General features: G+C 42.5%; 1 protein-coding gene across 1 annotated transcript in view; it reads right to left on the bottom strand.

The window, feature by feature from the left end:
- The window catches only part of LYPD1 (LY6/PLAUR domain containing 1), a 40631-nt gene extending 39273 nt beyond the window's left edge, over nt 1-1358 (bottom strand). Inside the window, exons 1-2 of the mRNA XM_054574982.1 lie at nt 1289-1358; nt 1141-1170 (exon numbers count right to left, since the gene is read on the bottom strand). Of these exons, the coding sequence (XP_054430957.1) occupies nt 1141-1170; nt 1289-1358 (100 nt within the window). The remainder of the gene's footprint in view (nt 1-1140; nt 1171-1288) is intronic.
- Between the last annotated feature and the right edge of the window lie 13123 nt (nt 1359-14481).

Raw genomic sequence — 14481 nt, 5'->3', positions numbered from 1 at the left:
TGAAGCCGGCAGGGGGCGGCGGGGGCACCAAGGGTCCGACAGGATAAAGTGGAATTCTGCCTGCTACACCTGGACCCACGCTGGCACAACACCACACCTGGACTTTCCACGTGGAAGTTTCAAGGACGGGTATACAAACCCGAGAGCGAAGTAGCTCCAGAGACAAGAAGCGTCAGCTCCAGTCTACGCCGAACGATTTGCCTAATTGTTAATTGGTTACAAATTAGTTAACTACTGTTTTCGCACCATTCGCAATTGCATTCGCAGATGCCTTTTTAGTTTTACTTAAATTTTTAAGTCAGCATTCCTGTGCTGTCGCTACGCTACCACCCGGGAGCCCAGGAGGGAGTGCCAGACACGAAGTGCTACTGCGCCCCAAGTCCCCTGACAGTTCCCGCAGCAGCAGGGGTGGTCTCAGTGGCTGGGGAGGGGCGCGTGTGTTTCTGTGCGTGTGTGCCCAGGGACGCGACACTACAGCCCTCTCTTCCCGGCTATCTGGGCAACCGTTTGGCCGGGGTCCCCGGTGGAGGTCCCAGCTCTCCATAGCTCGCTCGGAACACGGTCGCGTACTGGAAAGCAGAAGCGAGACGCTTTTGCATCTCTCATGCCTCCAGCCCGGCTGCTCCGCTCGGACTACGAGCTCCAGTTTACAGCTAACTCCTTCTGCTCCCGCCCAGGTGAGCCAGGTTCCCAAGCTCGCCCTTCCCAGCTCCTGATCGGCTGCGCTCCGAGCGCAGCAACACAGTCCGGGCGCGCCCCAGCCACAGGCTGCCCAGAGAGCCGCTCGCCGGTCGGCGGCGCCACTCCCACGGGTTGCTAGAGACGCCAGAAACTTGGTCGGGTTGGGGGCCATCAGTGCCCTCTCCCTTTCCGAGGCCCCAGCGTCGTTCGGACCCTCCCGCCTCCCCAGCCCTTCTTACGACAGGTGCAGCCCGAACACCTGCAGCTCGAGTCCTACAAATCCACGGCTCCTGCCTCCCCTCCCGCAGCGCGGGACTTGGAGACTTTCCCACCTAGAGCCACTGGGCACCAGCCACTGCCGAACTCCAGCGGAGCAACCTCTGAGCAGCACTGGGCAAAGGGGCAGGCGGGTAGAAGCGGTGCGCGCCCCTGGCTGGGCTGCGGGCGTATTCGCCTTACCTTGAAGCAAGAACAATCCGCAAAATGTTGCTGCGATGCCGAGGATCCACATCCTCCCGGAGCCTCTAGGCCGGGAGCGGGTAAGCGCCTCAGAGGCAGCGACCGCTGCCCGGGCCGCAGCGGCTGTGGCTGCCGAGGCTTCTGGGGCCCGCGCTGCTGCCGCCTAGGCGACCGTCGCAGCCGAGAGGAGCCGCAGGTGCCGCCAGCGGCGCCCGCATCGCCCGCGCTGGGGCTCCAGACTGCGGGTCGCAGTTCCTCTCAATTGTTCTCCCCGGCAGAGCGCCACGTCTCCGGAGTTGTCTGCTGAGACTGAAGGAACTGCTGGCGACCCAGAGCACCCCAAAAGTCTCGCGTCTTCTCCCCACCTCCCATTCCAGGCACCACGTGACGGCTGCCGAGTTGGGGTGGGGGTGGCGGGCAGGGTAGGCTGGGACTGTCTTTCCACGTCCCCACCCTCTTTCTATCCCCCTCTTCCCCCGCCTCTGCGCGTCCCTAGGACAGGAACCCGGGGCGGGGGTTAGTTTTCCGAGGTGGGGAGGCTGGAGATTGGTGCAGCGTGAGAAGGGCGCAGCAGGTGCCGCGGGGACCGGCTGGACGCTGACCGCGGGACCTGCGAGGTGGGTTCGGAAGACTACGTGGCCCGCGGGCCCTCTGGCCGTAGGTGCGCACACCCTACGACCGCTGCGCTCCGGGGTCTGGCCAGTTCCCCGCGGCCGTAGGGTTCCCAACAGCAGGGCCTGGTCCACCCAGCTGGGGCTGGGGGCGCGCTCCTGTGCGTCTGGAAAAGTTGCACACCTGCAGACGCCCTAGGGTGTCCCGCTCAGTTGCGCCTTCTCTTCCTCCGAGTAGCGCTTCCGTCACGGCCAGGCTTAGCTTCAGCCGCGGCAGGGTGGGCGGGGTGTAGCGGGGCCCCTGCCCGGACTGGAGCGCTAGCTCCAGGCAGCCCTCCTTTCGTCTGCCTGCGCGCACCTCTGGCGGGCGCGGTGACACTGTGCTAGGAGAGGGCCACTCCGGGGACTACCGTCGCGAGCTCCCACTAGAAAGCAAATGGGCGTGAAAAAGGGAGTTGCTGTCCTCTATCGCCTTCCTCCGAAAGGCCGGGTAGCTTCATTCTGTTCTCCTCAAAGCCATGCATGGGTCATTAGTATATGCTTCCGCGTCCTCGCTTGTACCGCGCCTTCCCTGCCCAGGTCTCGGTCACCGAGTGGTCCGCCCTCCTCCCTCCTCCCATTCTTCCGCTCCTGTTCCAGCGGCCCACCTTGAGTAGCCCCAAGCGGGCTACGCTCGCTGTGTTCGCCGTTCTCGCCGCTGAGCCTTGAAGCAGGTGGTAGAGGAGTCCGCCGGCCCGCCGGAGTCTTGATGCCCCCGCCCCCAGTCCCGCAGGTTCCCACCGCGTCCACCCCACCCCACCCCCAAATCCCTACGGAGCATTCATTTCTGTGGAAATAGCTTCAGAAGCGTTGCCCCTCTTCACCTTCTCCTCGGGCCCCGTCTTGGAGGCAGCTCTCGCAGGCCGGGACGCTGATCATTTATTTCCCCATCCTGCCAACAGAGCAGGTCTGGAAATGGGCTTAAATGACTTTCTTGTGGAATGATCTCTGCAGAGGAATTAAATCTCCCTCAGGCTTCTTCCCTCCCTTTTCCTTTCATTTCTAGCTAGTTAACCGCTGGGGGAGACTGAAATGCTTTGACCATTACCCGTTTGTCTGCAGACTCTGATCTGAAAATTGGCTGAATTACTGTCTCTGGAAAAAGAGAGCCAGCTTATTTATTCCTTGGGGAATTCATTCTTGGAGGACGTGTGAGATTCAACTAACTAACTGGGCCAAAGTCTCTTTAAACAAGTTCTTTTAAGCTTTCAGAGGGTTCAATTGTGATATGACTTTTATTCAGAATGAAACAAAAGAATTTTTAAAAGTCTGAAAGATGACACTTTACATAATTTTCATTTAAGACAACAAAATTCAAATATAACAATTGCACAAATTTACCAAATAACACTGGTCATACATAGTCTTTAAACAACAAGTGTGTACTAAAGTAACCATATAGGTCCTAAAAATATTTTTATTATGCCTAGTTTACAAGCTCCTGTACAAAAGCAATTATAAATAGTTCACATCTAGAAAAAATACACATAACCTTTAAAATAGAATTTATCCTTACATATAAACAGACTTTGTAGAAAAAAAGGGATATTAAAAAGTGAGAATTTTTCATAGCACCAACCATTTTAATTTTTTTAAAGTCAACATTGCAGATAGAAATTTGCTTTCATTCTAGATTGCTCAGATTTTAATAAAAAGAGCAGGAAAATAAAAATTTTTCAAATGTTCAGAATCACAGAGAAGCACTAAGTGGAAGAGGATGTAAGGAAATGTTTGAAGGGAAAACATACTATTGAAAATAGAATCAGGTCACTTCTGATACACATCCCTATGGATCAATGTCACACTTCAGTACCCTTTACATTTTTCAGAAGAAGCAGAATTACACTCATTACTAGAACCTGAATCTCTCTGGCAACAATTTTGAAATTGCACTAGAATTAAAGTTGCTATCAAATTGAGATGTGAGATGGAGATTACAATGAACGCTCTGTTTTTTGAGGCAGGTCGTATTTTAAAATGGTTTACAGAGTGTACCCACAGACAATTTTGAGCACTAGGACAATGAACTGAGCAAAACTTTAGTTGGAATTTTTAAAAAATATATTATCATCCGTGTCTAAAAGACTTAGTACATCATTTCAAGAGCATGGCACCGATTCAATTTATTGCTTCTCTTTTTGCTACAAATATAATTTCTTTTCCAAAAAATTTACAACTTCTGTACAAGTATTCAAAAAAAGTGCAAAATTAAGACTTCTGTATTGTGGGTGTGTTTACTTTTAATCCTCATGAAACACAAGTGGAGTCTATCTTTATTGCCCTGTCCGAGAGGAAAGCTGCTGTGGGTTGCCTGCAGTGAAACTAACAACATAGGCCCTGGTGTTGTAAATAGTTTATTGTTGTCATCTCTACCTGCGCCTACCCGCCCCTGTTTCTTAAGTGCTCCATTTCAAGCTCACTAACGGGAAAAAAGTCCTTTATGTGTCATTTGAACCCTGACTTGCACAGGAAGAGAAGCTATCATATAAGGAATCACTCAAAGATTCCAAATTGTCTACCCCAGGCCTGTCTGAGTTACTCAAAGATGCTTCTTCATTTTTTTCTTTTTCTTCCTTTCGTCCTTCAACCTTGTTCAGAGAGTCCTCTTTTTCTAATAAAATCACAGTATTGCTGTTATATTTATTGAATGACTCCAGGGAAATTCTAGATAATCTACTCTCAGGATCCTCTTTTGTTTCTTCAACTTGTTTCAATTTCTGCAATAAAAAGAGGAAAAATATTAGAGACATATTTCTTTAGAAATCAAGTTATTCTACCCAATATTCAATTATTATTGCCTATATAAAGTGCAGTTTAAAGGTACAGAGAGAACCTACAAGTCTTTAACAAGCTTCTAGTGTAATTAAATGTAATAAAGCCAATTTTAGGGATAAATCAAGACTTTAATCATTTTGCTGAGATAAATAGGTCCCAATGTGCAAACCAGTTAAGTGCTACTTAATTTCATTTTAAATTGATCCATTGGAAATTTGTTCAGGTAAAGTGCCTTATTTTTCTTAATCAAAGTTTCAGGGTACTCCCTTTTCTTACTAAATAGTATTAGTTATCCTGTTGTTAAATATGGATAGGAATTGAATTTCAGCCAAAAGTTACAGAAAAACAGAACAGGCAAACAAACAAAATATACACAATTCCCTTAAATTGCCATGAAATTACGTACATGTTAAACTTATCAGAAATATTGTCATTTTGTCTTAAGGTATTTGCAAGAGATCTCCAGGACAGTGGGTATAGATTCTAGAAGGCCCCAGGGCTTAAAAATCATGGTAACACGTCTACTCCTTAGTAACCACACCCCTCCAGGAGGTTCTAGTAACACCAATTTAAAGAGGGATATTTTAAATATGTTATTGGTAGTCTCTAGGACTTTATAAAACATTGTAGTCATATTTAAAGGTTATTATAGATAAACTCTACGAACATTAATATGTTCTGTTGCCCAAGTGGTTCCTAAGGTCTGAGGCAGGAGGAGGGAGGTGGCACAGATGCAGGAAGCAACGAGCATGGAGGGGGTAAAGCCATGAACACATTTCTCATCTTTTCCCCTTTCCTGGAAAAAGGCCATCCAAACATAGGAAGAAATATGGACAGGGTTCAGAGATGATAATAACGGGTACAGTTTATTAAGTATCCACTATGTAAAAGACATTGAACATATTTTTTCTATAAGCCTTTCACAAACTTGCAAGTTGCACATCCCCATTTGAAAGATGAAAACATGGCTCGGAGTGACAAGGGTTACTTGCCCACGGTCACTCAGCAAGTGATTGAGAAGAGGATTTGCATTCCTGTCTGGCTGTTTTCAATGCTCTTGTTTTACCATGCTCTTATATTATAAAGGACAAGATGTTCTGCATTTTTAAAAATTTACTTGCCAAATCATCTCTATCACTACTGTCCGTGGCTCTAAAGTATGCAGTTTGTTGGCCCAGCCCACTGCCCACATTGGTACTACGGACATACAAAGGTGAAATGAGGAAACTGTGTTCTGATTCAGGGGAAAACAGACATAACAAAAGCCTATAGGTTCTCACATGCTAAATACTTAATAGAATGAGAAAAGAAAAGGGTATTGAAGTGGATGACTTCAGTGTTCCAGGAGCATGCTCAGACAGTTTCTCTCTTTGCTATGGGAAATGGGGTAATTCTATGCAAATACTTGAAAAGTCATCCTTGAAGTGGTGCTTATTTCATTATACTATTAACATGAAGGACCATGACTTACAGAGCTAATTTTCAATCTCAAATGGTTACCTTGAAACCATAGTGGGCCAAGGAACAGAGTCCTAGCCGATTACAGAGAAGCGTCTCTATATTTAGGAATAACTCCATGCAACAGACCCTATTCATGTCACACCAATCTTTAGGCATTTTAGACAAAGAATTGTATAGTACAGTACTAAAAATACATGGAGAGAGTAAGAAATGCTTTGATTATATTAAATATGGGTAAATAAAGGACATTGAATACGATTTTCTCCTCGCCTGAGTACCTTCTCCCTTTTTCTTCTCTCAAGAACACCAAGCATTTTCCTTGCCTATTTCTAGTCAACATGGATCTCAAATTTAATCAATAAACATTTATTAGAGAGGCAGGTGGAAGGTTTTGGTGCAGAGAATATACAGCTGAATAAAATCACATCTTGTGGAGCAAGGTTGGGGCCCTGGCGGCAGGCAGACTTGAGACTAAATCTCTGGTTTGCCCTTTCAATGGTTGGTCAGTGCCCAGGGGTGTCTTTCCTCAGGGGTAAATGGTGATAAGACACACCTTTAGAAAAGAAATCAACAGAGACAAGAGGGAAAGAGGGAGGGGCGGGCAGGGAAAGGGAAGGGAAGGGGAAAGTCAAGGAACATATAGCAAGGACGTATGGACAAAACCAAAGGGGAAGAGCTGAGGGAGGGAAGGAGGGAGAGGGCAAGGGAAAGTGGTGGTGGGGGGGGGGAGGCAGAGACAAATGTATTTAAAAATAAAGAAAAGAAAGGAAAAAAAAAGACACACCTTTATTTAAGGATTGATGGAAGTATTAGAAATACAAAACCCTAAGACCCTGACACATAGTAATAGGTACTCAATAAATGGTACAATAAATAAATAATTGTAAGACAGAATTCTTGTTCTAGAACAGAGATTCTTAAACTGTGTTCTCCAGGCCAATGACATCATATCACTTCAGAGCTTGTCAGAAATGCAGATTCTTGAGCCCCACCCAGATTTTCTACATCAGAAATGCTAAGGCTCAGCAAATTTTTAACAAGCTTGCCAGGTGATTCCCATATATGCTAAAATTTGGGAATCACTGGTCTAGAAGAAACTGTATTCTTGGAAAGGAGGTGAAAAATATAATTCAGTGCATTAAGGTAGAGATGAAGAAAGAGATGTATTTAACATTAAAATACCCACAGCCTATTAGACACAAATCATGCATCATGTTTTCTAAGTGCTTCATGTCTGTAGGTTTGTTTCTTCAATTAATTATAACAACATTGTTCAGTTAAATATAACAACATCTACTTTGGCCAGGGAGGTGACAAAAATAAACAAATGGCCCATTTTAAGAAAAATCGCATGGTCTTCTCAGTCTTTTATTTTCACAATTTTGATGAGAGGCAGGTACAGAAACGTTATTTTTGTTTGTTTGTTGTTTTTTACTATAAGAACATCAGTGCAAGAGTGACAATGAGGGCCAATTAGCATTCAGCCGCAGTGTTGGGGAGTGAGAGGGAATGGTGAGGACTGTGCGCAGCTCACGAGCATGTGCCTAGTTTAAAGGCAGCAGCAGCTACCGGTAAACCATGGGGGATATTGTGGCTTCAGTTCCAGGCCACCTCAACAAAGTGAGTCGTAATCGTCTTGCTGGTGGAGGCTCTTGACCTGAATTTGTAAAAAATGCAACAACTGACTGTGCAATAAAGTGAAGTGCAATAAAGTGAAGTGCAGTAAAATGAGGTATTCCTGTAAGTCGATGAAGCTTATCTATGCTGTGCAGAAATGTGGGTGGGTCCACATTTTAATTTTAAAGGTGAGGCCATAAATCTAGAATGATGTTCCCTTATATTTGAAATCCTTTGATTTTTAGTTATTTGTTTATATTAAGAAAAAAAATGGAACAATAATAATAATTTAAAAAACCCACTATTGCCTTGGCCAGTTGGCTGAGTTGGTTTGAGTGTCGACCCATATACCAACAAGGTTGCGGGTTTGATTTCTAGTCAGGGAACATAACTAGGTTGCAGTTTGACGCCGGGTCAGGGCATATACTGGAGGAAATCAAGTGGTGTTTCTCTTTCACATTGATTTTTTTCTTTCTCTCTCTCTTTCTGTCTCTCTCCCTTCCTCTCTCTCTAAAATCAATAAACATATCTTTGGGTGATGCTTAAAAAAAAAAAAAACCCACTACTTACATCAAATTGCAATTTTTGCATTGTTTCCACTTCTGAGCTTAGAGGTCATATTTTATACATCTTTTTTGTCCTAGCAGACCCTCACATCTCCCTTCCCCTGCCAGATTGCTCCCTAAAGGCCTAACCCAATGATTTTCAACCGGTGTGCCACAAGGATTTTTAAAACATGCAATACCTCACTGTTTAGCCAGGGGTACTGACCTATTTTCCCTTAGATTGCCAAATTAAAAAAATAACAACAGCCAACACAATAATAGCCATTTGATGTGAATGAATTGAAATTATACCTGTTTTTGTCAGGTCAGCAAAAAATATAATACATTTTTTGGTATGCTGCAGAATTTTAGTAATTAGTTTACATGTGCCATGAGATGAAAAGGGTTGAAAATTGCTGGCCTAACCTAATGCTAATTCATTAGATTCTCCATGGACATTTGATGATGAAGTCAGCTTTCTCTAGCATCAGCAGAGTCTCAACTGTTGGCTTGGGCTTTTCTAGTGGTCCTGCTAGCTAAGTATAAAAGCACTAAAGTAGCTTACTTCCCTGCCTGCAATTAAAAACATACCAAACTAGCCTCAGCATTGTCCTGTCAGGTCACAGGTATTTTTAAGAATTTGAAGTCACATAATGCTTAAATTAAAAATATAAGGAGGGATTGAGGTCAAACAGTAATGTGCCAATGATGAAATCTGTTGAATGGGAACAAAACAATGCTCATCAGTTTGTAGCAACTTATGCAAAAGTGCTTTGCAAACTAATCATGGTAATAACAGTTAGCGTTTAATTGAGTACCTGTACTGTGCAGAAACTCTGCTAAGCGCATTGCATGGATTATCTGTTTTCATCCTCACATCAACCAGGTAAATGTCTTGAGTATCTCCATTTATGGGCAATAAAAACGTGAGGAAGTTCAGTAACTTGTTTAAGGTCACCTAGCAGTACATGGAAGAGTCTGGATTTGTACTCAGGCAGCCTGACTGCCTACATAGCCCAAGCGTTTAACCTCTGTTCTGGAGAAGAACTTTACAAAGATCAGCCAATATTATCCTAAGGGCCACATCTAAAATAAGAACTACAGAACAACAACAATAATATTCATAACAAACCCAGTAAAACTTAGTGTTTGATGATGATTGTGGAGGTTCCCATAAAACATCTTGAGTTCCTTCTTAAATTATGCTTCATCAGAATTATGATAAAATTAATATACTACAGTTGTCACCTATAGGTGGCAACAGTTGTACAGTTCACTTTTTGGTGAACTTAGTATTGCATTTGGGCTAACCAGGGCAGGTAAGAAAATATTTTCTAGTTTAAAGTCAATAGCTTTGCATATTCTTAAACTATTTTCCAGTCTTTAGTGTAACTGTGGCTTTATTAATGATAATTCAAGCAAGGAGTAGTGACATAGTCTTTAGAAATCCCTTGAGAATTATACCTTAATTTGTTGTAGTCAAACAATCAATCAACCAAACCAATCTACTATGTGACTGGTTTTGTGCAAATAATTGTGTGGTCTTGATTCTCAGAGGAAGTTTCATAGAAGAGGGGGCCCTTGGAAGGATTTTGAAGGGTGAATAGGATTAAGATATACAGTAAGTAAGAGGAAAGGCATCCCAAGACACTTCCTATTGCACCTGTAGACCATTCTGCAGTCTACGTGGGTTTAATAGTTACCCGCAGATAGAGATATGCCTCTCCCATGGGGTTTGAAGAACCTCAGTCATACTCAGAAAAGTATCAACCCAGCTTATAACCTGGGGTTATAAATAATTTGCAACCTGGGTTATAAATAATAAATAGCCTTTATTTCTAAAGAGTTTTTCCATCATGACCTCACTGCTCTTACATCAGCCTGGGAGTGAGGGAGGCTGGTGTCAGCTGGGGTATTTACGGAATTTGTGGTTCAAATTCAAATTCAGGTGAAATTGGACCTGGAAATTTGGTTTCTTAATTTTCATCACAGAAACATGCACCATTTTTTTTCCACAGTCAACAATAATCATGAAGTAGAGATTCTTTCTAGACGATTACCCTGAACACCAGGAAGGATAAACCAGAAGGTGATAGGTAAACTTGCCATAAGAAAAAGATGGAGAGACTACATAAGTTGATACGGAAAAACTCAAGTGATAAACCTGAAAAAATATATGTGTAACATTATCAGCTTCAAGGATATGTACAGCCAGAAACTCCCACCCACAATAGGGAAGAAACAAGAGCAAATTCATGATATAGTGCAATGAATTACTGTTCCATGATGAAGGCTAATCTTTGATTACCTCAAAGAAGTTTCTATCAGTTGATTATATTTTGAAAATATTGGTTTGTATGTCTACTGTACAAAATCAGGACGAGATTAAAATCTGCTTGTGAAATTCAGATAACATCATTCCTCAGCTGGCTGTTCATGCTTGCAAAAAAGACTGGAGCTCTTAGCACAAATTAATGTAAACAGTATCTTCATCAACATAATTTATTTCTCTATTTCTATACAGAGTCACTGCCAATCAGTTCAGGAATAATGGCTATATTTGTAAAGTGTTTTCACTGCATGCCAGGTACTGGGTTGAACACATTTCACAAATTATCTCATTTAATCTGTACAGTAGCCCTATGAGGCAGTACTTTTATCATCCCCATTATACAAATGGGAAAATACCAGCAGAGATGTTTAAATATTAGGCCACATACACATGGCTAATAAGTTAGGACATCAGAATTTAAAAAGAAGCAGTCTGAATACAAAATTTGGGATCTTAATCACTAGACCAGGTATTTGGAAACCAGTGTTCAGTTTCTGCCATTGTGCTAATTGGCTGTATAATCCCTCTGAACCTGAATTTCTTTACATTAAAGTTTTTAAGAATCTTCCTGCTCTGAAAAGCTCTATTACTCTAAAATACTCTTCTTTTTTCATTTTAACCAATAATTTTATTGAATGGATATTTTGAGTATGTTGCTATCTCCTGCATGGTTTAACATTAATGGTTCTCTCTTTTTTCTTCTTCTCTTTTTATTAAATCATTTTTTATTGTTATTCTATTACATTTGTCCCAATTTTTCCTCCTTTGTCCTCCTCTGCCTATCCCACCCCCCGTTCCCACAGTCAATTAATTGGGTGTCTTTTGTGCATCTATCAATTGGAACATGAAGTGGCACAACAGATAACTCTCTCTATCACTTCCAATAAGATAAAAGGGCTGATGGGAGGCTGAAACATCAGCTTTATTTTGGGGAAAGTTTATATCGGAGAATGAGGTTTCTGTCTGCAAAGAAGTGGATTTCCTAACACTGGTCTCCAGAAATAGGCAGGTTTAGTAACTAGCAGGACTGGGCTGTGGCGCAAGTGTCTACCATGAAAACCGTCAGCGTGAAGGGCAGAGCAGAATGTGTGCCTCTCAGCTGGACCCCAGAGAAAGGCCGGGCCGGCAGGAGATGGACCTGCCAGTCTCCCCTGTTCCTCTCCTACACTTGCTAATTAAACAACCCATCCCCCACTGTCCTGAGAAGTAAACAAGAGGGGCTCAGAGACACCAGGAGTGTTATCCTAGAAAGCTCCCTCCTCATGGACAGAAACACTCAAAATTAGGAAGAAGTGTCACTGCCACCCAACATTTCTCATGACAGACAATGATGCAGATTTTACCTGAACACATGTGTAATTAGGGCCAAGAAGACACAGGAAGCAACAGTTGAGAAAATCAAATTTATAAATGCTTTGTCACTTAGTTGTAAGTAACTTTACTCATTTAATTTTTTAATTAAGAAAAAAGATGCAGGAAAATTCGGAGAGTGCAGTGAGTTGCGTTGGACAGGGAAACCTCTCCATGGGCCAAAAAATAGGAGGGAGATGACTTAGCAGAGGTGAACGATGGGAGCACTTTCATTTGGAAGCAAACAAATCAAACATAGGACGGAGTCTGGCCAGTCCTGGGCTTAGGCTAAAGTTGAAAGTGTGATTTCCCGCATCCCTTTTCTGATGAGCAAATCTTGGGCACTTGGAAGATAGATGTAGGACAGAGTTATGTATTATGCTCTTCTTGTGGAAATAAGAAGGAGGCATTTTAATCCAGGGTCTCTTAGTAGAAGACCGGTGCACACTGCAAAGTCTGAGTTAAATGGTATTTGCTGGGGGCAGGCCAACCTTAAGGGAAAAAATGCAGCTGAAGTCATTTCTCTTTTCGCAGCGGCACTAGCTAATCTTTTCTTTAATGCCACCTCTTACTGTATTCCTGGTGGAGCTACTTTCTGGATGAGACATAAAAATAGAGTGACCTTTGGTGAACACCAGAGACCTTCCAGACTTTTCCAGTGAGTTGTGATGTAAACCCTGTTAATGTGGTCAAATTCCAACTTGGATAATTACTTTCTCACAGTGCTCATTTCCCTCTATTACCTCAACTGGACACATGACTCTTCACTTGCCCTTCTAAAAAATTAATGTGATGTATCAGTAATAGAGAGCCACTCTCTCCATCCAACCACACACCAGGAAATGCAATTTGGTACTTCAGGACACTCTCTATTTCTTTACTGGGGTCCTGAAGATTCTTCAGTATCTCCAAGGCAACCTGATTTTATTAGGTGAAAGAGTAATTTTGAGTTGAGGTGTGCTTTTATGACTATATTATTAACTATATTGCTGTCCTTTACCATGATCAAGGACTTTCAATGACCTCTGCTGGAACCTCTGAACCCAGAGGGGAAAGAAATGAGCTTACTTTTTGAAGAAAAAAGAAAGCAAGTGGAGAGTAGGTCAGTGGGAAGCTTAGGGTTGCTACAAAATAATACGCCATGTGGAAGGGAGACTAATTCAGCTCAGAGGTAAACAATGGCCACAAAGGACCTTTAAAGACTAGATCAAAATGACAGGAGGAAAGAAAAACCATTCTTATCAAAGAGATGGGAAATGCTCCCATATACAGAAAATTGGAAAAGGTGTGGGGTCAGATCCCCTAAGTGGGAAGAGAAAAAAGGAATGCAAAGAAAATCACAGACTGCTTACACAGAGAAAGGGATTTGGGAAGAGGAAAAGCATGTAATTATAAGTTTTGGTGAAATATTTCCATGAACATGCAAAGGACATGTGTGTGATTTCTGTAAATTCCGAAGTCAGTGCCATCCCTTGAAATGCCATTTGAAAATATTTATTTTTTTATTGTTGTTTTCCAGAGTGGAGGACAGCTCCACAATCTAATATGAAATGCAGGTTGAGCACCTTAAGTAATGCATCAGATTTGGACAGAATTGGTCTATTTCTCCGAAAGTAAAATCTATACTGTTTTATATGGACCTAGAAATGGGAATACAGGCCAGCTCATTGGCATTGGCTTGTATAATTATCTTAACTAAATGGACCATGCTTACCTGTGTTGTTAGATTTCTTTTCTTCTTCCAGCATACTAACGTTAGCTAAAATTTTATTCAGGAATGAGAATTGAACAGATCTGGTCCGGGAACCTCTAAATCTGTTCAATATAGTGTCAAGTTAATGATTCTGTCTGATGAGAACAAGGGTATCAAGCTTTTCTGCCTTTAATTTATAGGCACCATTATGAATAAGAACAATATATACACTATTCCCTTGACTTAAAAGATCAACTAGCCACTCTTTTGCTAATCTTTCCATCAATTCATGTCTTAAATATGATATCTATCTAATCAGCAAGCTGGTCATGTCTGGCTTAGGGTCAGCATCTTTGTAGTTTAAAGAGGTCATGAACTTTGTCAGGGGAAAATCCAGTATGAATGGACCACCTATGTATTCCAGCAGCATATAGCTACGTTTTCACTTTGGAGTGATAGAGTTTTGGCTGCTCCTATAAGAAAAAATAAAATTAACTTTTTGGGGGATCAAATGAGTGTAAAAAAGGTTGTATTTTTTTTCATGGAAGTTCTCCTTCCAAAGGAACATCTCCAATACATTAATTGTGGACATCATGAAAGTATACCTGAAAGTGGAAAGATTTTATTATAAAGAATGCTGCCAGTGCCCAAGCCAGGAAGAACACATTCTATGTTATTCATTAACCTGTAAATAATTACGCAGCCTGGAATCATTTCTAACAGAATCTGGTAGACTGTTTAGGAACCACAGTGCCCTATGACAGCCAATCTGTTAGGCGCTTTACCACAGGCATGGAATCAAATGGAACTGCAAGCTTGGTTCATCCAGGAACACACTGACATTTGTGGATGTAAGAATGCATGCGCTACTCATGTTTAAGGTATTCATCTCCTAATGCAATTCATGTTTCACTTGTA

This window comes from Pteronotus mesoamericanus, unplaced genomic scaffold, assembly GCF_021234165.1.
Source record: "Pteronotus mesoamericanus isolate MK-2021 breed Mesoamerican mustached bat unplaced genomic scaffold, CSHL_Meso_final contig_27, whole genome shotgun sequence".
NCBI classification, from domain to species: Eukaryota; Metazoa; Chordata; class Mammalia; order Chiroptera; family Mormoopidae; genus Pteronotus; species Pteronotus mesoamericanus.
The sequence above is the reverse complement of the archived record's forward strand: the minus strand, read 5'-3'. Positions and strand labels throughout refer to the sequence as shown.